The sequence below is a fragment of the Jatropha curcas genome, chromosome 10 (assembly GCF_041381405.1).
Source record: "Jatropha curcas cultivar XTBG-Jc1 chromosome 10, XTBG_Jcur_1.0, whole genome shotgun sequence".
In the NCBI taxonomy this organism is placed as follows: domain Eukaryota; kingdom Viridiplantae; phylum Streptophyta; class Magnoliopsida; order Malpighiales; family Euphorbiaceae; genus Jatropha; species Jatropha curcas.
Genome location: NC_143160.1, coordinates 19,407,829 through 19,431,609, shown reverse-complemented (window position 1 = coordinate 19,431,609; position 23,781 = coordinate 19,407,829). Strand labels below are relative to the sequence as shown.

Below are 23,781 nucleotides of genomic sequence, written 5' to 3'. Positions count from 1 at the left end.
TGGCTTGGTCTCGATCTTGCTTATCATTCATTGAAGCAAGAGGTTTGCAGGGATACATTGATGGTGGCGCAACTAAACCAGTTTCGACAGATCCAGGCTTTAACAAATGGAAATCCGAGAATTCTCTTATTATGTCTTGGTTAATAAATTCCGTGCAGCCAACTATTTCCCGAGGCTATTTGCTTCTTGATACAACTAAGAAGATATGGGATGCCGCTTCACAGACGTATTCGCAAACTGGAAACTATGCTCAGAGGTATGAATTGCGACAGAAAGTTCATGAAACCAAATAGGGAGATCTGACTATCGCTCAGTATTTTGCTGAACTTAGTGGGTTATGGCAAGAACTGGATTATTACCAAGACTTTCAAGCCAAATGTACTGATGATGCGACTCAAGTTCAGAAGTTGATTGAAGTAGAACGTGTGTATGATTTTCTGGCTGGCCTAAACAACAAGTATGATCAGATTCGAGTCCAAGTTCTTGGACGAGATCCTTTTCCATCCTTGCGACAAGCATATTCTTTTGAACAGTAAGAGGAGACTTGGAGGAATGCAATGGTTCACAGATCTACAATTGATAAAGCAGGGTTGATTGCTAATTCTGCAAGTGAACATATACAAGCTGCCAAGAACGGCTCTTCAGACAGAGATCAATTATTTTGTGACTATTGTGGTAAGAACAGGCACACTAAGGAGTTCTGCTGGAAATTACATGGACACCCAACTAAAGGGCGTGGAGGAAAGCGGGTCAGTTCTTCTAGACTGCAGGCGCACATATCTGATAGTGGAGCTTTATGTGAGGAAACATCTACTACTGATAGCTTTTCTGATAAGGAAATTCAGTTCCTGAAACGATTGTTGTCACAGCTTGATTCTTCCTCAACTCAGACTGCAGCTTCTAATTTTGTTAATTCAGGTAATGCTTTTCTTACCTTTCTTGCAAAAATTGCAAAACCCTCTTGGGTTATAGATTCAGGAGCAAATAAACATACAACAGGCTCTATAAAACATTTCCTCATATTCTAAGTATCAAGGCACAGAAAAAATTCGCATTTCGGATGGCTCCTTAGTACCCATTGCTGGCACAGGTTCTATTAACTGTACTTCCAATATTAAACTCTCCTCTGTTCTTCATGTCCCTAGATTCCCTATTAATCTGTTATCTGTTAGCTTAATCACAAAAGCGCTTAATTGCAAAGTAACCTTTTACCCTACTCATTGTATATTTCAGGAACTGAACACGGGGAGAACGATTGGCAGTGGTAGCTTGCACTATGGACTGTATTTGTTGGATGATGTTTGTCGTTTTTCAAATTCGGGTACCAGTCAAGCTTTGTTAGGAACTTCTAGAAATCCTTCCCATGAAGTTATTCAATGGCATAGGAGATTAGGACATCCCTTTTTTTCTGTTTTAGGACGTTTATTTCCCACTTTATTTGCTAAGTGTGATTTCGATTCATTAGTATGTGATGCTTGTGAACTTGCCAAACACACCAGGCATTCTTATTCTGAAATTAATAATAAAAGCTTGATTCCTTTTGCTACTATTCATTCTGATGTATGGGGTCCTACTAAAACTGTCTCTCTTTCTGGTTATAAGTGGTTTGTGACCTTTATTGATTGTTGTACTAGATTAACTTGGGTTTATTTGATGAAAACAAAAAATGAAGTTTTTTCGTGTTTTCAGAACTTCCATAGAATGATTTGTACTCAGTTTGATGCGCATGTTAAAATCCTAAGAACTGATAATGGTACTGAATACATGAATGCAGTTTTTCGTACCTATTTAGATTCTAATGGTATTATACATCAAACTAGTTGTGTCAATACTAGTGCTCAAAATGGAGTCGCAGAAAGGAAAAATAGGCATTTACTGGAAGTAGCTAAGTCTCTTATGTTCACTATGAATCTTCCCAAACCATATTGGGGGATGCTATTTTGACTGCTGCTTACCTTATCAATCGTATGCCTCTTCGTACTTTAAATTTTAAAACTCCATTAGAGGTTCTTCAAGGAAAAAATTCTTATATTGTACCTCCTAAAGTCTTTGGTTGTGTTTGTTTTGTTCATCAGAATGGTCTAAGCAAATTAGATCTTAGAGCCTTGAAGTGTGTGTTTGTTGGTTACTCTGCTACTCAAAAAGGATACAAGTGTTATCATCCTCCTTCTAGAAAATATTTTGTGAGTATGGATGTTACCTTTCGGGAATTTGAGTCTTATTTTCCTTCCCAATCACCTCTTCAGGGGGAGAAATATCAAATGGAAGAGGTGATGAATGACGTTCCTTTCCAGGGGGAGTTTCCTGTAGACATAGATAGTAGGAGAGAACAACCCAAACCTCTAGAAAGATTGGATAGACCTGATTTGAAAACCTACACACGACGGACTAATACAGATACAACCATGGAGCATGAGACCTCTGATCAACCGTCTACTCCAATTTCAGGATCTGAAAATACAGCCGAACAAGAACTTGGTGAGTCTTCTTTAATTCCTGATGATTTTGATCCTAATCTTGATTCCAGCCCTTCTGACAATGACCTTGATATTCCTATTGCTCTTAGAAAAGGAGTTAGAACATGCACTCAACATCCCATCTCCCATTTCATCTCCCATAATGCTCTGTCCCCTTCCTATAGAGCCTTTGTTTTGTCTGTTTCTTCTGTTTCTATACCGCAGGATTGGCAAGAGGCATTACAGGACTCAAAATGGAAGGCTGCAATGGTTGAGGAGATGAGAGCTTTGGCAAAAAACGAGACATGGGATCTTCTAACTCCTCCATCAGGAAAGAAGCCAGTTGGATGTAAATGGGTGTTCACAGTTAAACATAAGGCAGATGGTTCCATTGAGAGGTACAAGGCCAGATTGGTAGCTAGAGGGTTCAGTCAGACCTATGGAGTTGATTACCAGGAAACTTTTGCCCCTGTAGCCAAAATGAATACAATTAGAATTTTGTTGTCTTGTGCAGCCAATCTTGACTGGGAATTACATCAGTTTGATGTTAAAAACGCTTTTCTACATGGTGATTTGAAAGAAGAGGTGTATATGGAGATTCCTCCTGGATTTGATGATGACAAGACCAGAGGAAAAGTTTGCAAGCTGAAGAAGTCATTATATGGGCTGAAGCAATCACCAAGGGCATGGTTTGAAAGGTTTAGTAAAGCTATGCTTTCTTTTGGGTACATGCAGAGCGATGCTGATCATACTTTGTTCATTAAACATCATAAAGGTAAGATCACATTGCTTATTGTTTATGTTGATGATATAGTGATGACTGGAAATAATGAAGAAGAAATGACTCACTTGAGAAATTTGTTAGCTAGAGAGTTTGAGATTAAGGATTTGGGAAAGTTGAGATATTTCCTCGGGATAGAAGTTGCTAGATCAGAAAAAGGGATTTTTATTTCTCAAAGAAAGTACATCCTTGATCTCCTTAAAGAAACTGGTATGTTGGGATGTAAACCCGCAGAATCACCGATTGAAGCCAATCATAAGCTTCAAGCTGGAGTGGGAAGTTCAGTTGATGTTGGCAGGTATCAGAGATTGGTCGGGAGGTTGATTTACCTTCCCCATACTAGACCAGATATTGCCTATGCTGTAAGTTTAGTGAGTCAGTACATGCATGGCCCTCGGGAGTCTCACTTAGAAGCAGTGCATCGGATTCTAAGATATTTAAAATCAGCTCCTGGTAGAGGACTTTTATTTTCTAAACATGGCCATTTGACAATAACAGGCTAAACAGATGCAGATTGGGCTGGTTCTCTTGATGATAGGAGATCAACCTCAGGATATTGTGTTTTTGTTGGAGGAAACCTTGTCGCATGGAGAAGCAAGAAGCAGGCTGTTGTTGCAAGGTCCAGTGCAGAAGCAGAATATAGAGCTATGGCACAAGGAATATGTGAACTCCTATGGTTGCGCAGATTAATGGAAGAGTTAAAGTTGGTTGAAACAACAAATATATCCTTGTTTTGTGATAGTAAAGCAGCTATCAGTATTATGAATGATCCAGTCCGGCATGATCGAACTAAGCACATAGAGATTGATCGTCACTTTATAAAAGAGAAGATAGTTGAAGGCCTTATAAATGTCTCCTATATAGCTTCAAAAGAGCAACTAGCCGATGTTTTCACAAAGGGTTTGAATAGCAAACTGTTTCATCCTTTGGTTTGCAAGTTGGGCATGAGTAATATCTATGCACCAACTTGAGGGGAAGTGTTGAAATCTTTGTAATTAAAGTCAATATTGTCTTTCTTAGTTTAGGTTTATTGTCTTTCCTAATTTAGGTTTATTCCTATTTAGATTTCTTCCTATATTGGAACAATCTTGTGTATATATATAGTGGTGTAGAGATTGAAAATATAACACATAATAAAAAGAAATTCGAAATATTCTTTCAACATAAACCAATACTGACAGAATATCTAATTAATCAGTTAAATCTTTTTCCAAATTCAAACTGCACTCATAGAATACCATATAGTTAAGCAACATACAATGGGCCAACAACTCCTAATTTTGGCCAAAATATGCTACTAACAATAGCAATTGCGCACTAGGCCTAAGAATGTGTGTTCTCATTATTATCCATTAGGAGTAATGGTAGTATATTAGTTGCATTTCATAATATTCATTCAAGTAAAGCATGAGAGCAGGAATCGGAAGATCATGTTGTATAAATTCAACAACTATTTAAAAAAGAAAAAAAAAAAAAAGGATCAAACTCTCGTTCATGAACATAGAAATTCACCTCTGGCAGACTGGCTTCAGCATGCTTCAGTTTATCTAGTTCATCAGAAAGGCGTTTGAGACCCTCCTTGTATTGCTCAAGTTTACTTGTGAACTCCATCTTCTCCTAAGATTGATACAAAAGAAAGACAAGAAATGTGTTAGGACCCATTTGTAAGTAAAGACTTGTTTGATTGCATGCATCTAGTCAGGATTATTCTCTACAAAGTCCAAATAAAGTGGTAAAAGAGCACCTCAATCTTCAGATTACTTCTGCTATTTTCCCTCCACTCTCTCCTTACTTCTTCACTCCTCATTTTCTTCTAATCTATTTCTTTCTTTCCCTTGAACACAAATTTTTCGTCTATTCCCGCCCCCCGCCCCCCTCCCCCCCACCCACAAAAAAAAAAAAATTTTTTTTTATTTGACTCTGTAGTTCTTCCACTTTCCTCTTCTTCTGTCCGGCAAACAAATTTCAACCAATTCTCATTGAAAAAGAATTCAGAAACTTTTACCGCAAAAACATGTTTGATGTCAAGAACTCCGCATCAATTTATTGGATCGGTTTTATTAGGGAACAGATTGCCATCTACTTTCAAACTGACGAAGAGGAAGAAGACAATTCTGTTTTGGATTCTTACTTTAATGATGATGATGATGATACAAATAGGAAGGAGCTTGTTCGAAAATTAGACATTTCAAAGGAGAAATTTGTCAAACCCTTGAATGAGGATCAACCTACTACTACAAGTGGTTCACGGATTCAAATACAGCAAACACAGTCACTTGCATAATCTTGCTTTAGCTAAAAATTAATAACACGAGAATACTTGGAAGCAAAAATTTTTGATGTTCTGAAGCTGTGTATACCTAACTACCTTGAGGGCTACCCTTGAAGTTTATGGTTCAATTTTTTAATACTAGTTCTCATACTGAGGTTTTGCATTTGACTGCTATCCAAAGGTTAGGCCTTTCTTTCTACGAACTGTTGATGCATGTAAGCAATTAGAAGGGGCTTATCAAGTTGTGTCTATCATAGCTGATAAGTTGATCACTGTTAAAGACCCATACAAGTTTAGGCTTCTGGTTCTCAGGAGGGGGAGTACAGGTGCTGCTGTGTTTGGCATCAGGAAATAGAGTCTTCTTTTTCCTATTTGTCCATATTCCTGATTTATCCTCTGGGTCAGTCTGGTTGGTTTTTTGCGCCAGTTTTGGTGTAGCAGCTATATTTCGATTCATCCTCTTTTTCCAAGGGTTTAATAACTGCTGAACCCATTTCATATCATGGGGGTTGCCAGCGTATTAGGTGCTGCTCTGTAATGCGCTATTCATGGTGGTACTGTAGAAAATACTTTATTATATTCCACCCAGCGGGTGATTGGGGAGTAGACATAAGGGTCTTGTTCGGTAATTCTGTACCGATTTTGCAGATAAAAGTCTTGTGCAATCAAAAGGACTCGAGTTTGATTCAAAGTTCGGAGTTTTGGTGGATGTTACTCATGGGTTTCAATAAAGATTGTCTATTACTTTTTAAGATGTATTCAACTTCAAGTAGGAAAATAAGGGTTGTTGCATTGAAGGTTCTAGGTGTGGGTAATAGTGATGATGATGTGGTGAAATTGATGAGCTGTGTTATTGCCAGTGTTCTATTAGTGTCTATAGTTTCAACTTGATCCTTGAGGACAAGGATCTCAAAGGGAGGATATTAGTTAGGACCCGATTGTACCTAGAAAGGGCCTAATTGTAATAAAGACTTGTTTGATTGCATTTAGCTAGTTAGGAATTGTTTCTGTGCAAAGTCTTTTACCAAATGCTTCAACAATATGATTATGCTTCAGCCTCAAAATGGTAGATGACTACTTATGACTAGCATCAAAAAAAAAAAAAAAAAAAAAAAAATGCCATGGAAAACTATATTCAAACAGAATGTGGTGAATCCATGTCAGATTCTCAGAGGAAGTATAACATGCAAACCATGTTTATTAATACTTCAGTAATTTTTAGTTTTCCACGTACTTGTATGAATCTCATAGGCAACGCCTACCTGTTCAACATTTTTCACTTTATCAAAAATTGCCTTCTCTGTATTCAGACGCCTCGCTTTTTCAGTCCGATGATCCTCTTTGTCCTTTCTCAGCTCCTCTCTCAACCTCTCTACTGTCTTCTCTAGAATCTGAGTAACCATGGTATAAAAGATCCGATTGGGAAAGGAAAATAGACATGAAAGGGGAAAAAGTTGATTGTACTATAAACCTGTATCCTGTGTTCTTTCTCTTCCTTTTCTTTCATGACCTGCTCACCACCGACATTTCCAATTGACCTTTTACCTGTGATGTAGAATACAAGATCAAAATGAGGCAAGTGCTACCTATATAATGCTACTAAAATACAATTTCTCATTAAGAGAAGTACCTTGTTTGAGGTCCTCAATCTGTTTGGAAAGTGCTAGTTTTTCCTTGCTGAACTCATCCTTTTCTTTGGATAAATTTTCCACTTTTTTCTACCGGAACAAAATGGAGCATACCATTTTAATAATCATAGACAGTTACTAAAAGAATATGCAAGAACTTCTAAAACCACATGTAAAATATGCAAGCAGAATAATTAAGAAATCTGCATCATGCACAACCTTCCACTGAACCGCCAACTTCTTCTGCCTCTCCAACTCCAATTTCAGACTATTCTGCAAGTAAGGTCATATTAATAAAGTATTAATTTGAGAATTTTATACATGCATGCATACATGCCAAGAAAAAGAAAAAAATAAAAAAAGATTGCGGATGCACCTCCATTTGCAAAATATCATTTATCTTTTTGTCCCTCTGACTCAGTTCTACTTCACTCTTTGCGAAGTCTTGCTCCAATTTTAATATAGTCTCCTTCTGTTTGAACACAAGGCTATTTATTTCGACAATCTCAGATTCCTTCTCTTTTATTTTTTCCTGTGTGCAATACAATGTAAATTTGTGAAAAACAAACACAAAGCAACACATTAAATTACTGAAAAAAAAAAAAAAAGGAAAAGCCAAAAGAGGTAAATACTTTTCTTGGAATTACACAAAACACTAAGAAATGCCTATGATTGAACATCCAACACCCAAGCTATTTCTCAAAAGCTAAAATTGCATAATGACAATACCGATTAAAATAATCATAACAACAGCCTGAGCTGAGAGAGGCACTAAGATATACATTAGTGAGGCAAAAATGTAAAATCACCTTCTATTAAACATTTACAATTAATGTAAAATTAGAACAAAAGAGATATTTTATTGGTCATGTTAGTCATAGTAATAAATTTTTGTTACAAGGCATATCTCGACTAATTTCTTTATAAATTGAACAATATTATTTTACTCACTCAAAAGATGTTTCAACAATTCTCTTACAAGCTTTCATCGGCATACTAGTGAGAAATCAAGAGGGAAAACTAAAGCCAAAGTTCACATTGGAATTCTTAAATTAATCAAGGTTTTGATTAAATTTAAACATTGGAAACTTAATTATTACCAAATACCTTACCAAGGGATTTTCTCATAATTATCTTCATGATACAAACCATTTCAAATTCATATGAGAAATTTAACTATACACACAATGCTGTCACAGTTCCAACAAAAAATAAATACTACTTGAAAAGATATACCAAAAGACTTGGATATTTAATAAAAGTTAGCTTCAATTTAGCAATACCAGATAGTAAGGCAAAAAAGTAATAATGAATTCTTACAAACAAAAAAACAAATATTCTACTTGAAGCAATTATCTATAATAAATATAAATGTACGGTTATTTATATTTTTATAATTTATATTTATAAAAATAACATTAATAAATCTTATTAATAATTAAACAAGCTTACATTACTATCATTATACTTATTTCCTAATTCTAGTCACATTATAATATTTTTTGCTTCCTAATTAATTATAAATAGTGGCTATCTAATAAATATATTTTAATTGTTCCTAATTAATTTCATCAACACTCATTAATATAAATATCAATTAGTATTTAAATTATTGTGATTTTTAATTCTTCCTAGTCAATCTACTGTCTCTATGAATACAGTACATACAACATAGTTTTAATATAATACATGCATAACCAGTATTTTTGAAGCCAACATCCTATGCTGCATGGAAACGGAAACACCGAAGCGCGGAAACATGAAAAAGGGAACGGGCAAATGGTACTTTCAAAAATATAGGAAACAGAAGCATGGGAAAATTGCATAAATATGAAAAATATAGAGTTATAACCATTAAATATTTTCAACAAGTCAAGTCCAATCAACATTTGTTCATACTCAAAAGAAAAAAAATTCATTTACAAGTTTTATACTTATAAAAAAAATACATGTTTTGTGAATTTGCATGTATTTTTATGTATTTATTTTGGTTAGAGAAATGAGTTTCTGGTTTATGAAAACGTATTTCCGAGCCAAATTACCCAATTTACGGAAACAGCCCCAAATCCGTGTAGTTTCCAAATGTTTCCGTGCAGGGAACGTAATGTTTCAGATATGCGGAAACGGTATCCAAAGAAAGTTTCTGTGCAACATAGACAACATCTAGGAGAGTGTAAAATATTTTTCTTCACTACTTGTTTCAATACATTTTTTTTTCATTATCATTATTAGACATGTGCCATTCATTTTATTTTTTCTTTCTATGCATAACTATTGACTTGGAATGTTCAAATCTTCAAAGCAAATGTTCTATGTTCACTTGATATCAATTGACTTAATAAGTAAATGTTATTGATATCATATAACCGACCTCAACTAGTTTGGAATTGAAGCTCGATTGTAGTAGTTGTTGATTATGCTATTCAGATTTTTTCTTTTTATTTTGATTGTTCATGCTAAATTAAAATTTCTATAATATTTTACATGTTTCCATTTAATATAATTAACTTTTGAATGACAATTATAATTTTTTATTTTACTACAAAAAGAATTATATTTTTAATAATTTTTAAGCTATATATAACAATTATATTAAACATTTAAATTTATTCAAACGCACTAATATGGAAATATTTAAACGTGCAACCCATGTGCTATAAAAAACCTATTACTTGAAAGTAAACCCAAAACAAACAAGTGAAAAAGAAAATAGAAAAAATCAACTAAATTTACAGATAAGCAAATAAAGTAATATAACTACTTAGAACTAAAATTAGTTTAATCAATATCTAGAATGTTAGCAGAAAAAACAAATAAATAAACAAATCTGAAATATTAAACTTATTTTTCAATCTCTTTTAGACTATCCTAGGAATCTTGAATATTGGTGACAAATCCTAGTAAATCTTATAACTATAAAAGAAGGAAGTTAGATAATAGGAGCAGTAAATGCAAAGGAAGAACTGGCCCCTAACAAGATTAAAGGGGTGGCTTCATAGGAGTAACAGCTGTTACAGCCACTGCCAATACAGCATGATTACATTGGGCTGCATTTGTGATACCCAGCCAGTACAGCCAGATAAAATTGCAAAATGATACATAGAATACTGACTTGCATCAGTTTGACATATAAAAAAAGCAAATATAAAATGAAGGTTCTTCCAAAGACAGAATAAAACATGCTAGAAAAAAATCAAAGGAACTAGAAAATTAGCACCCTCCAAATTCAATAATGTTGGAGAACAACCCATCAGAAAACCTACAAGTACAAGCCCGCAGATTAAAAGAAAAAATTTGGCTTTCAAAAATACTGGTTCATAGGTTATGTTGCCCAAATATTTTAAATATGAACCAGACACATGTTTAACAAGCAGTGTAAAAAATAAATTAATTAAAGATTAAAATAGAACTTTAACAAGCAGCGTAAAAAATAAATTAATTAAAGATGAAAATAGAACTTTCTCACCTGCATCTGTTGAACACCATCCTTCATTCTATCATAATCCTCCACATCTATGTTTCTACATCTCTCAAGTAACTTCAAAAAAATTGAGCATGAGAATACTGCACAAAAAAAAAAATAATAATAAAATAAAATAAAATTCCATGGAATATGTTCCATGCAATACCTGAGACACTCTCCTTTCTAAGTGATCTTTTTCCGTCTTTCCCATTTCAATTTCCTTCTTGCAAGCTTCTATCTCAATTTCTTTCTCCCTTAATAGAGATTCTACTTTGTCAGACTGAGCCTTGGCCATTTGAGCTACCTCACGCAATTTCTAATAGAATAACACATAAATGTTTTCAAATTACTGAACGTTGATGCTCCACTACAAGGAAGTTATATAATTAACTGGCAGAGATAAAATTTATTTGCGGCATCCAATCCAAATAATACCTGGCATTCTTCAAAATTGTGCTGGTTTTCCTCTCTCAGCTGCATGTTGCTTTCACGCAGCAAGTTCATTTCTCTAACCTGGACAACATGTTTAAAGATATCGTTTAAGATCATAGTTACCAAATAGAGAATCAAAAATCTTTATTTTCAGAACAGAGAATCGAATAAAATAATAAGATTCAGTATAACTTATCAAAATTAATTAAAAAATAATGTATATACATTATGGATATATTTTCTGTTAATTTTATTGAAAGACACAAAAATTCTATTGCAAATCATGTATTTATATAAATTTCAATTCCAAATCATGTACCACACAAAAAATGAAAGTGATCCGAATGACTTACATAGTTTCCAAGTTCAAAATATCAAACTATAAAGTTAAAATTTTAAAACAAAAACAAATTAAAACTATCAAACCATTAAATTTCCTATCCAAAGACAAATTCATTCATCATCAATTCAAGCCCTTCATCATCTTGATCTTCTAATATGATCATATCCTCTATATTGTTGTTTTGTTAGGTATGAGAATCATTGGGCACAAGAATCAACTCACGGATCATATGATCCGAATCATGAATTGTACAATTCATGCTCAATTCAAATTCACCCATACGATTCGTATCGTTGGACATGAAAATTGACTCGAACCATAAGATTTGACTCCAAAGCATAAGATTATATTAACACTAGTTCATGTGGTGAAATGAAATTTTTGAAAGCAACTAAACTTTTAAGAAAATTTTAAACAATTTTTTGAAAGAAATGCAACAGAAGCCAAAAAAAGATATGGCTAATAACCAAATAAACACAGACGTTTCAATAAATTGCAATTATATCAAACCTTCCAGAATAGGCTATTTTACACTAACCTTTAAAAATTCATGCAACTGTACCCATTTGAATAAAAAATGCGCCTTTTCTTTTTTGCCATTAAGAAAAGATTGAATGAAGAGTTATAACACAATAGAGAAATCTCCAAAATATATTATTTCATTTCGATTATAAAAAATGGATACAATTTCAACAAATCTCTAAAGGCTAGGGTAAAATAATATATTTTTGAAAGGCTCAGGCATAATAGTAACTTTTCAAAAGGTTTGGGCCATTAGGTCAAAAAGATGATGACAACAAGAAAACAAAAAGGAAATAAATAAAACCTAAGAAGTTTCAGGCCAAAGGAACTATGAAAAAGAAAGAACAAAAGCTGACAAGCAAAGCAGACTCTCTTTTGTCGTAAGCAATCACCTTTACAGTTTACATATCAACTTTCAGTAAGTCAACAAGAAATCAAAATTACCTTAAGTTCAAGAGATTTTTTCTCTTCTTCCGACAATAATAATGCTCTTGAATTTGCACGCTCAGCATGAAGTGAAGCCTGGGCAGTTTCTGCTGCTTTTAAAGCACTCTCAAGCTACACAGATTGGGTACTATTGCCTTCAGATATCTTAAATTGTTATCGAAAATTTCAACACACATTATAGAACATATCAGGAAAACAAATAACAAAGTTTTGTGATAAACAAGATAATTCTACGTTGAGCAAATTTTGCACAAACATTAGGTTCTACTTTTAAAGCAACATAAAAATGGACTGAAGCATAGCACTATAATAGATGCCTTAACATAATAATCAATTCAGCAGTCAGATATCACAAGAACCTCACCTCCAGCTCTCAGAGCAACGTCAGTACAATAACCAATTCAGAGTCTTAATGACATAAGAACTTTGAACACAATAGATGTCATCTCAAAAAAGTAATTTTGCTGTCGATTTTTAAAATAAAGATGAATAATATGAACATAACACAACAGCACTAAGAAAACAACATTTGAAAATACTCATTAATCACATAGAAAAAAGACTTATTCTCTTACTTGTGTTTGCAATCGATGTTTCTCCTGTTTTAACAATGAAATCTCAGTTTCTGCCTGTTGAAGTGAAAGAATCAATTAGAGAACTGTATACTCTTTCTAGGACAGGAGAAAGCACTCTAAACAAGAGATACTTACTATTTCTTTTGACCTTCTGAGATAGTTAACCACATTCTGTAAGCCAGCATCATCATGGGAATCTGAAACAGTCCCTCTAGAAGAAATACCAGCTGAATTGCGCTCTTTCTCAGCCAACTGAATGTGCAAAGCCTCTAGTCGATCATGCAATATTTTGTTCTGCATCAAGAGAATAGATGAATAGATTAGCAACCAAATGCAATAAACCATAAAAACAAATAAAAATGCTAATAAAATATCTCCAACTTGTTAGCACAAATGAGAATGGACCAACTATCTTTTACATAACCACTGACTATCCTTCACATCTAGATAAGAATGCAGATCTGACATCAAGGCAACTGCCTTTAACGTGTTTTCTTCATTTGGGGGACAAGAATTGCTGCACCATTACTATAATTGTAAATTTCACCATTTATTTTAATTTTTTTCAAGTGCATTAATGCAGAAGGATTCACATAGATAATAATTTTAGATTTCAGATAACGAAAATAATTATATCCAACTGCAGTATTATAATTTTTCTCTGCAAAAATTTTTCATGGAAAAATGAGTTAAAGATGAATTATCATATGCATATGGAAGTTACTGCAAATATAGAAAAAAGTAAACATTATGAGTTAATGAAGACATTTATAATGTATTTTTCTGTACCATATAATGCAAGAATGGGAACATTTTAAGGATATAATGTTACGGTCCCAAGTTTGGATTTAGTAATGGGTATACTGATTGTATTTCAAGATAGAATTATGGCTCATTGTGAGAGAACCTTACGTTCTCTGAATTTCAGGAACTCAAACCTTTAATTAAAGTTCTGCTTACATCTTTCATCATTCCACACCCTGTTAAACAACTAAATGCAAAGCTAAAGACTATTGACTACCCACTACCCACTACAATAATGGCCCAATATAACTACCTATTAGAATAAAGAACTTGCTTAACTTCTTTCCTCTAATAAAGAAACTGATTCCCATTATAATACTAAGTAAAAGTACTCTAAATATAGCAGCTCTGAAATGTTACGTCCCTTTGAAAAGGCACTTGTCATCAAGCATAAAGGACGGATAACATGAAAACTTCAACTAATAAATATGTGAGGCAAACAAAATCCTTAACACCCCCTATTCCAAACACAGAAGAAGCTCAGTCCTAAGCAAGCAAGGTGGCAAGACTTCTTGGAGTCGTTTGATGACTCGTTGATGCATGCAATTGAGTATTTCTTCTGCGCTTCTATATTTAAAGAAAATTCGTTGATCAAATGGCTCCTATAATTTTCCTCTGTCATTCTCAAATTGATTCTTCCTAATCTGTTCCCATCTAGAGGCCGCCAAGTCATGGGCAAGACCCTGTAGTTGGGCTGACATTTGCTATTGTTTAACTATTTCTCTCTATGTTCTGCTGTGTCTTCTAGATACACAACCATGTAGACTGGAAATCACTTCTGGAAAACTTGTGAATCACAATAACCATTGGCCATGATAGCAAATATTATGGTCCCAAGTGTGAATCTATTTATGGGTTTAAACTTCTGCTACATCTTTCCACAATCCACAGGCTTTAAAACAACTAAATGCAAACCTACAGACTATTAACTACCCACTACCCACTTCAATAACTGCCCACTAATAACTACCTATTATAATTATATTATAATCAAAATAAAAAACTTGCTTAACTTCTATCCACCAACAAAGAAACTGATTTAGGAAATTCTATTTTCTGCTTGCCTTTTCAGACTTGCTTGAAATTATGAAACCAAATGAACAAGAGGACAAAGTTTATGCAATATACAGATCGAATCTGATTTAGCCAGTAAGTGAAGACAATGAGGAAATGAAAAGCATTAGATATATAGAAGAAAGACCTGCTGTTGTCTTGTATAGTTTGTTTATATTCTATTAGCCTTATGTTAACTGTAAAAGGGTAGAATAAAAATTTATATATATTCCCTAGGTATAAATAGAGTTGTAACTATTTTTTATTTGATATTGAAGGAAAATTTTCTTAATTCACACAAAAAACAACACCTGCTCATTCAGTTCATTAGACTTCTTCTCTGCCTCCTTTTTTGACTCCTCAAGCAATAATTTCTCTACCTCCCACTTGGCCTTCAGTTCATCCTGCATATCATCAGACCAGATTGTTATAATTCACATCAAGTACTACAGTATGCAAGGGAGGGAAACGTGGGCCACGGAAATAAAGCGAAATAAATGTGGAATGCAAATCTAAAATGCTGCCTTTACCATAAACGAAGTTACAAAAAAAGTAAAGCAGAAATTATATATTCACATTTTACTACTTTTTATCTCATTCTCTCACCTCAACAAATAGAAAGCATACACTCCTAAGTAAATAATTAAGGGAAAAATAAATTTCCCCTTACACTTCTCCTTGCCATTTTCTTTGCTAAAAGAGTACAAGTCACAAAATTTCACTATTGCAAAAGAAAACCTGATTGATGGGTGATAGGACTACAATAATATAATAAGTTTTCAGCCATCAACAGCATAGGGGTTAGATGTTTCAAGATTACTTCAATTAGAGAACATAACCAATCCTCAAAATATTTTTTTTCTTTTTTCAAAGGACTGGGGGACTAATGTGAGGCTGGGCAGGATTTGTACCTAATTTTCATTTTACATTATTTTATAATATTAAACCATATTTTTTAAAAATAAGCAAATGTTACATGAAAGTATATTAAACTATAAGTAATTAATATTTTAAACAATAAGTGAAAAAGTAAGAGAGGAAGATTGGTAAGTGAGAAAGCATTAGGCTGATAAAAATAAATTATAGCAAGAAACCATGTTAAATTAAGGAAAATAGTTGAGCAAAGTTACATTTTCCCTTTTCTTTGCATCTGTCAATTTACGCAGATCAGATGCTTCCTGTTGCAGTGAGGCCAAAGCTTGGGATGCTTTTGTCAACTCCTGAATTGTTTCAGATTGTAGAACAACCTAAGAAAATACCAACCCATTCAATATTTGAAAAATAGAATGTGATTTCATCTTATGGAAATCAGGCATATCAGATGTGACCATATAAAAGAAATTTTTCTAAAAGAAAGTAATAAATATCTGCTAACAATTATACACCTATAGAAATTAAATAAAGCACATATTATTATCCACTGAATGGAGACAAAACCAAAGCATGTTTTGTCCAATTGAAAATTGGCATATCCATGACCCCACAAAAACATGATATAGAATAATAATTGAACTTTTGAGTGATGTACAAAAATGATAAATGCATATGAATCCTTCAAGTACCGACAAATTCAAATTGGAAAAATGCAAGTAGATGCAAAAAAAATTACATGAATTGTAAAATCCAGAATAAAATGCTAAAAGCCAAAAATATCACATGCAACCACCCTGCTAAGAAATACAATAGTTGTATGATTCCAGTTAAGTTACCTGTCTTTCGTAATTTGCTTGAGCCCCTCGCCACCTCTGATGTTCCTTCTCCAAATCTTCTTTCAAAGCAGAAACTTGAATCTCCAAACCCGCAATTTGAGAACTACATGAAGAAAGCAGCATGAGAAACCTGAAGGAATATTAAAATCAAATTGAAAAATATATTTTGCGGATCTCACATTTTACTTGAGCTTTCTTCCTTCAGAGAAGCTATTTCTGCCATTGCAGAAGCAAGTGCATTTTCTTTTCCAGCAGCAGCAGAGGCTAGCTCTTCAGTCTTCACCTTCAGTTCATTATCAAGCTCTGAGATTCTCTCCCTAAGTGAAAGAAGTTCAGCTTCTAATGACTCCTTCAACTTTTCTGACTGCAAACATTTGGAAAGTAGTTCATTGAGATAATACATATGCAAGACCAGCCAAGCCAATCACGAGCTACTAAGATCTCAGCATAATAAAAGCTCATTCAGGCTCGACGCATCGAATAAATGAGCCAAGCTTGAGCTTAATTTTGAAGCTCATTTAGCAGATAACCTGAGCTCGAGCTCAAAGATACTCAGTTTGTTTAAGCTGACAAGCCAGCTAGTTCATAAGCTTATTTGGAGTATAGCAAAACCTTTAATTTGCTAATTTTATACTTCTAGTATAAAATTAAGTATAAATATTCATAGAAAAGGTCTTTATAATGAGGATTCTAAAATTAAAATCCAATAACAATCAAATAGATCATGAAAAGAGGGAAAACAAACAGCATGTGCAATAACACATTCTAATCGAAAGTTTGGAGCTGAGAGGTCCCTTCCAAATGGTCTTTTTCCATTAGCTTTGGAGATAAATGAGAGAAGGACACCTAAGATGGTATGGTCATGTATTACATAGACCTTTCACATGCCCCATTCTTATATGTAATGCTCTGGCAGTGGAGGATGCTAAAAAGGGAAGCAATCAACCTAGAACTGCTTGGAGGGAAGTTGTTGCAAAGAATCTATGGTCTTGGAATATTAGTAAGGATGGCTATAAGCAAAACAGAATGCAGACAAAATATTCATGTAGCAAATCCTAGTTTGTTGTTGCCTATTTTATACTTTGCTCAATTTATTAATATATCAAATGATTTAAACATTATCATTCAAAAATCTTTTCTACAGAAAGTACTCTCAAAATCTTTGCCAACTTATACTTTGCTTTGCATTGATACTGATTTGATTAGAGTGGATATTGAAAACTAAAGATTCATAACCCCAACTAATTTGGGACTAAGGCTTATTTGCTGTTGTTGTTGTTGTGTTTGGAAGCCAATAGGTTGTTTACCAAGTGGATCAAATTAAGCATGCTAAGCTCAAGCTCAAGTGAGAGCTAAGCTTGTTCAATTTTTAAACAAGCTAGTTAAACTCAAGCTTGAACCAAGCTTAATATTTAAAGCTCAAGCTGAGCTAGAGCTGAATTCAAGCTTTCTAAAACTTTTACTAGCTGAGCTTACAGTTACACTCCTATTTGTGCACCCACGTGCATGTTTAAATGAATAGAACAAGAATTCAGCATTTCAACCTCAAACAAAGTTAGGGAATACCTCTATCTTAAAGTTCTCATGAGCAACTTCCATTGCCTTTAGTGCAGCTTCATTTACCTGTGCTATGTTCTTGTACTGCAAAATAAAGTTGAACTAATTAAGTAACTATACATTGAAATTAAAGAACAGCATTTTCCAAGCAAGCACCTGTAGCATATGCTCCTTGTTTGCCTGCGCTTCCTCTTTCAATTTTTCAATCTCCTCCTTTGCCATTAACAAATCCGTAACAACCTTGTGCACATTCAACCAAAACAGGAGGGAAAAAAGGTCATATCAAAAAGCTCACAAACCTAATTAGTGACAACAATGATTGAAAAATCAGTATAATTTGTATTTAAACAAGTGGTGAACCCAGCATACTTTTTCAAGTAACGTTCTAAGCTTGTAAACATAATTTAAGTGGTTGTGTTCATAGAATCACATTGTAGGAAGAAAAGCCAATTGAAATCCTTGTGAACTAGTTCCATGCCTTGAAGACTACATAGCGCATTGAAGTTTCCCAAACTTTGTTCAATAGTACATCTGTTCACTACAGCCTACTAAATTCACTGGCTCTTGCATTGCGGTAAGCCAAACACATTATTGATCCAAATGCATCGCTACTTTTCCAAGGGATCACACCTTGAAAAGAGAGAGAAGAGGGACAACTATATGATCTACATTAAAGCTATGCACAAATTTTACCAAAAGGGTTCTCAAAGAAATTTTAACCAGAAAAGGCTTGTGTCTTCAGATGTGTAGGCCTAAAACTAACACATTTCGAGCTATGAAGAAAAATTGGTCAACAAAATGGCATGTACACCAACACCAATTAACAGCCTTACCTCAGTAGTTGAAATAGAGGAAGGTATTCCACCATCATCCTTGTCGGCAACCTGCATTAGTACAGTAGGGAATAGAGAAGAAAGGACAATTCAGTCAAGCACAACTATAATAAAAATGTTGTCCAACTTAAGTTAACAATATTTTGCCAATGTCAGTACATTTAAATTTTAAGCAACATATCATTCTGGTAAAATAAAAATTCTAGATACAATGAAGAAGCACCTTAACATCTGAAGTTTTGATCTTTTTCTCCAAGTCAGAAAGTCTGGCCTGTCAAAACAATCATCAACAGAAATGAACAGTCAAATGCAATCTCCATTACATAATCAACAGGCACTAGTTTTCTCGGCATGAAATGGCAAGAAAAACAGAAAAAAAATTTGGTAACATGCAAGTTTCAAGATTAATCAAGACCTCAGCAACAGCAGCCCTTGTCTCAGCAGCGGAAACAGCACGCAAGGCATTAGCCAATTCTTTTCCCATTTCATCAGCTTGCCTCATTGCAGTTTTTAAAGTTTCCTCACGATCAGATGTCAGAGATCTAACATTGTTCCTCTCTTGTTCCAATTCCTTCTTGGCCTCAGCCCATTCCCTCTGCAAAAATATATTCTTTCAAGATAGAGTACAGATACAGATTACCCATTATAGTATACTGAAGTTTAATTAGAGCTCACGAGAGTTTTGACAGCAGAATCGAATTTAATTCATTTCAAGTTATGAAGAATTAAAATCCAATAATTTAAACACTATTTGTAAATCATCTTGTGTAACAGCCAAACTAAATCCAAATGTATTGGTTTTGAAAATAATTGCCTATTGCTGCAAAAAAGAGGATTCTTGCAAAATCAACCCTTCCAACAGATCCATAATCCCTAAAAATCAACTGCAAGTATTCAACTATACTAGGTAAAGGGATTACAACACAACAAAGGATCCAAATGCAATTAAATTGGACTGGATTTCTCACTTCCAATAGCGTCCAAAGACAGATCGAAAATTAAGGCATGGAAAAGTAAATGAGTATATAGATTTGCTAATGAGTGAACAATCAGGAACCGCAGAGGTCCTATGGTCACACACACACACAACACCACCACAAGTATTGTCATTTTCAAGTCGAAGGAGTTTGAAAGACAATGTAGCAACTTGAAAGACACCTTAAGCATTCAAAAATACATCAGTAGAACCATTTCTAGAAAAATAATAAAGAAAAGACACCAAAGTCTATCTCTTCTGATGCAACAATGATAACATAGGTTATGGCAAATTTGAACACACCTCAATTTGTTTTATGTGCTCCTCCTGTTTTATCCTTTCAGCAGCTCTTGCTTCCTATAGTACACATGAAGGAAATATTAATAAAAATTACTGTAAATAGGAAAGCAACATATTAATTAATTCAGATAGCATACCTCACGAACCTCCTGAGCACATTGAATAGTGTCTAAACTAGCCTGAAAGTGTAGGCACACAAATTTAGAATGTTTATAACATTTATTTAGGAAGCTACAATTTGCTTTACATACCTGCAGGCGATAGACTCTCTCTGACAAACTACGAACTTCATCATAAGCTCTTTTTTCAGCACTTGACAACATCTCCTTTTCATGCTTGAGAACAGATACCTGTTAGGAAACATAATGTGAGGTTGCTAAAATTAAGAAAATACCACACTGATGCATGCATGAGATATAACCGTTACCTCCATATTTAACTTCCGAGAAAGCTCCTCAGAGACATTCAACGCTTCTGAACTTTCTTGTAGTTTTCTTTGGAAGTCAAGTACCAACTTTGTGAACTCTGCATTCCTTGCTTTCGTGCTAATTAGTTCATTTTCCTGTTATGTATCAATGAATGATCAATTAAAAGTTCACCAACACCAATCCACAAAAAATTAGTCAAAACCAGCCCACACTTGCCCAAACCCAACAAAATTTTTCGGTCAGTTCTAAGGGAAGGGAGAAAAAGAAAAAAGGATTCTGAAAGTTTCAATAGTTAAAACAACTTACCAACTAAACTAATTCTACATCGAAAATCGAATAACTTGGACCTCTTTTTATGATAATGCACGAAAATTGTTTCTTACTAAAATAAGGTGGTAATGGTAATAACATCATTCAACACTTAAAACTAAAATTTCCAGTGGCTGTTAGTCTTAAATTGTTTGATAATTCTTATCTATTAATCACTTAAAAATCTCAATCAAACTAAATTGCAATAAAAATGATAAATCAGAAATTTTAACCTAAGAGTTTTTATTGAATACAAGTTATTTCATTTTAGGAAATTCTTTAACTTACAACTGTCAGCACTTAAATTACTCAATGCCTAAAGTTCAGCTCTTAAATTCCAACACTTAATTTTCGGTTTTACTAAAAACCACCTAAGGCTACATTTGGCTTGAGGGATATTAGGTGAAGATTTTGAAGAATCCATGCTTTTGCACTTTATCAATTCCATGGATGAGAATGAAATACAGGGACTCTACAAAACTTTTTTATTTCAAGAATACCCTTCAATTTCATGCATTTGGTCTCCAAAGAAAACAAGAGAGATTGTAACGATCCACGAAATAAAAGACCTGAATCATTTTTAATTATATGGATTTAAAAAATTCCTCAATCCCAATATTGCATCGATTAGAATATTATTGTTACTTGTCTTAGTATTAGTCACAAACATTATAAGCATAGTTCCAAATGATGCAATCAACAGACATCATAAATTAATATGAAATCAAAATAGACAGAAGACTATAAAAGTGACTTTCTACGACATTTTTTGCTCTTAACTTTTGAATTTTTATTTTCATTTCAGTAATGTATATCACAATGTGAATCACTCTTAAATATTTGAATCCCGTTTTTTTTTTTGGAATACTTCTAATTTTATGCTATTCACTTCTATTTCATTTAGAGAAATCTTTACACCTCTCCCTGCAGAATAAATATGAAGGTTCAAGTAGAAATCAGATTTAACCCCACCATGACAAGCAGTGCTGTTTGCTTTCAACATTATATTTATCTTCCTTTCGTAATGTATTTTAGAATGTTAGTCATTTTCAACAACAAGCATTTTACAGTATTAGTTTCATTTCTTTGAAAGAAATTAAACACTTAAAATATCCCATACCATGTATTGTTAGAAGAAAAAAATTACAGCCCACTACCCTCTTTCCACTTTCTATAAATTGTATAAAAATGCTAAAAAAAAAAAAAAAAAAAAAAAAAAAAAAAAAAAAAAAAACAAAAAAAAAGGCAGCCCGGTGCACAACAGGTTTAAGTTAATTCATTTTGGCTTATGAACCATACGTTTAAGTTATTTTTCATATTTTTGATGCCATATCATTATTTGTACAACTTTATATGAAGAGAAAGGATAAGTGGCAAGCAATAATTGATTGAAAAATAAAAAAGAAATATAAACAAAAGAGTTGAAAGTTAAATAATTTGACAACTGAAAAAAAAAAAGTTACATATTTTTTTTGAGAACTTCTAAAAATAATAATTAATACGTTCCCCTCCACTCTTCTCCCTCTCTAGAATTTTTTAAACAACTTTCGTTATCTTGAAAATATTTAATTTAAAAATTTACCTATCACTCTGTATTTCTAAAATTCTTTCATTTTGATGATAAATCATTCTTAAAATTAAAAAATATATTTTTTAGAACAAATTAAAAAAAAAAAAATACTTAATCCCTTTCCTGTACATTCTTTTCCCTCACAGGCATTCTTTAAATAATTTATCATTATTTTATTGTTAAATATCTAACGCATAAATGGTTACGTCATTTCATTTTTTTTTCTTTATTTTTTAACTTCTTTCATTTAGTTCAACCAATTAATGAAAAAAATATATATATTTTATAAAATCTAAGTATCTCCATACACCATAAACCCAAGAAAAAGAAAAAACAAAATAGAAGAGCTTAAGTGGGAGAAGGGGTAGAATTTTTTCACACTTTATTATATATTTAAAATAAATTTTCATCTTAACATGATTTATCTTTTATTTCTTCAACCAATGAACAGTGTTGTCACCAGGCACTCAAGGTGCTCACCTAGGCACCAAGGCGAGGCGAGGCGAGGAGAGGAGAGGAGGTGGTACATGGTAAACCTCTAAGCGAGGTACCTTCAACTAGGTGCTGCCTAGGCACCAAGATGCAGCAAGGCAAGGCAAGCACCTCACACTTGTTTTGCTATTTCTCTAGAAAGCTATTAAAAAATGAAGTCAACAACTAATACAAGTACAGAAAAGAAGTGGCTAGAAACTGGAAAATTGGACAGCCATTAAAAAGAAACATATGGGGAAAAAGAAAAGGAAAGAGGATAAAATGGTAAGTCGGAAAGGCATTAAAAAAATTAGGTCAAAACCTAACCATTAAAAAGAAGTACAAATATGGGGAAAAAAGAAAGAAAGAGAAGTGGCTAGACAACAAGCAAATATCGAAGAAAACTAATTCAGAGGAAACTGAGGAAATGTGGACCATAATAAATCTGACGAAGAGGAAGTAGCGACATATGGTAATAATAATGATTTAGTGGAATTTGAAGATGATAGCCAAAGATGAGAATCCTTGGGAACTAGTACTTTGAGTTTGCATCATGACAGTTTTCATTCTTCATTAATACAATTAGAATACTAAATTATCTAATGCTTTCCGGAACCAATCATTGGAATAATTCTAAATGTATGACATAGTTTGGATTCTTCAACAATGCATTCAGAATTCCTCACCTCACTCAGACAAGTGGCGCCTATCGCCTCAGGCGATATGGGACCTTCTTGCCTCACCGGCAGCAAGCAATTTTGACAACACTGCCAATGAATGGACACCATGTGCCCTTGCTCCCTCAAAAAGTCAACTAACTTTTTGATTGAGAGCATTCTATAAGGCAAGGTT

General features: G+C 33.6%; 1 protein-coding gene across 4 annotated transcripts in view; it reads right to left on the bottom strand.

Annotated features, from left to right (window-relative positions):
* Positions 1-23,781, bottom strand: part of NUA (nuclear pore anchor) — a 55,996-nt gene that overhangs the window by 2,832 nt on the left and 29,383 nt on the right. For all 4 annotated transcript variants that reach the window (XM_089726570.1, XM_089726572.1, XM_089726571.1 and 1 more), the window contains exons 22-46: positions 20,579-20,713; positions 20,403-20,501; positions 20,289-20,330; positions 20,155-20,208; positions 19,291-19,470; positions 19,099-19,146; positions 18,876-18,926; positions 18,199-18,282; positions 18,052-18,126; positions 16,665-16,849; positions 16,486-16,588; positions 15,907-16,023; positions 15,088-15,180; positions 13,055-13,213; positions 12,920-12,973; positions 12,342-12,455; positions 11,036-11,113; positions 10,767-10,916; positions 10,604-10,675; positions 7,514-7,669; positions 7,357-7,410; positions 7,140-7,227; positions 6,981-7,054; positions 6,772-6,900; positions 4,750-4,854 (exon numbers count right to left, since the gene is read on the bottom strand). In XM_089726570.1, the coding sequence (XP_089582696.1) occupies positions 4,750-4,854; positions 6,772-6,900; positions 6,981-7,054; positions 7,140-7,227; positions 7,357-7,410; positions 7,514-7,669; positions 10,604-10,675; positions 10,767-10,916; positions 11,036-11,113; positions 12,342-12,455; positions 12,920-12,973; positions 13,055-13,213; positions 15,088-15,180; positions 15,907-16,023; positions 16,486-16,588; positions 16,665-16,849; positions 18,052-18,126; positions 18,199-18,282; positions 18,876-18,926; positions 19,099-19,146; positions 19,291-19,470; positions 20,155-20,208; positions 20,289-20,330; positions 20,403-20,501; positions 20,579-20,713 (2,499 nt within the window). The remainder of the gene's footprint in view (positions 1-4,749; positions 4,855-6,771; positions 6,901-6,980; positions 7,055-7,139; positions 7,228-7,356; positions 7,411-7,513; positions 7,670-10,603; positions 10,676-10,766; positions 10,917-11,035; positions 11,114-12,341; positions 12,456-12,919; positions 12,974-13,054; positions 13,214-15,087; positions 15,181-15,906; positions 16,024-16,485; positions 16,589-16,664; positions 16,850-18,051; positions 18,127-18,198; positions 18,283-18,875; positions 18,927-19,098; positions 19,147-19,290; positions 19,471-20,154; positions 20,209-20,288; positions 20,331-20,402; positions 20,502-20,578; positions 20,714-23,781) is intronic.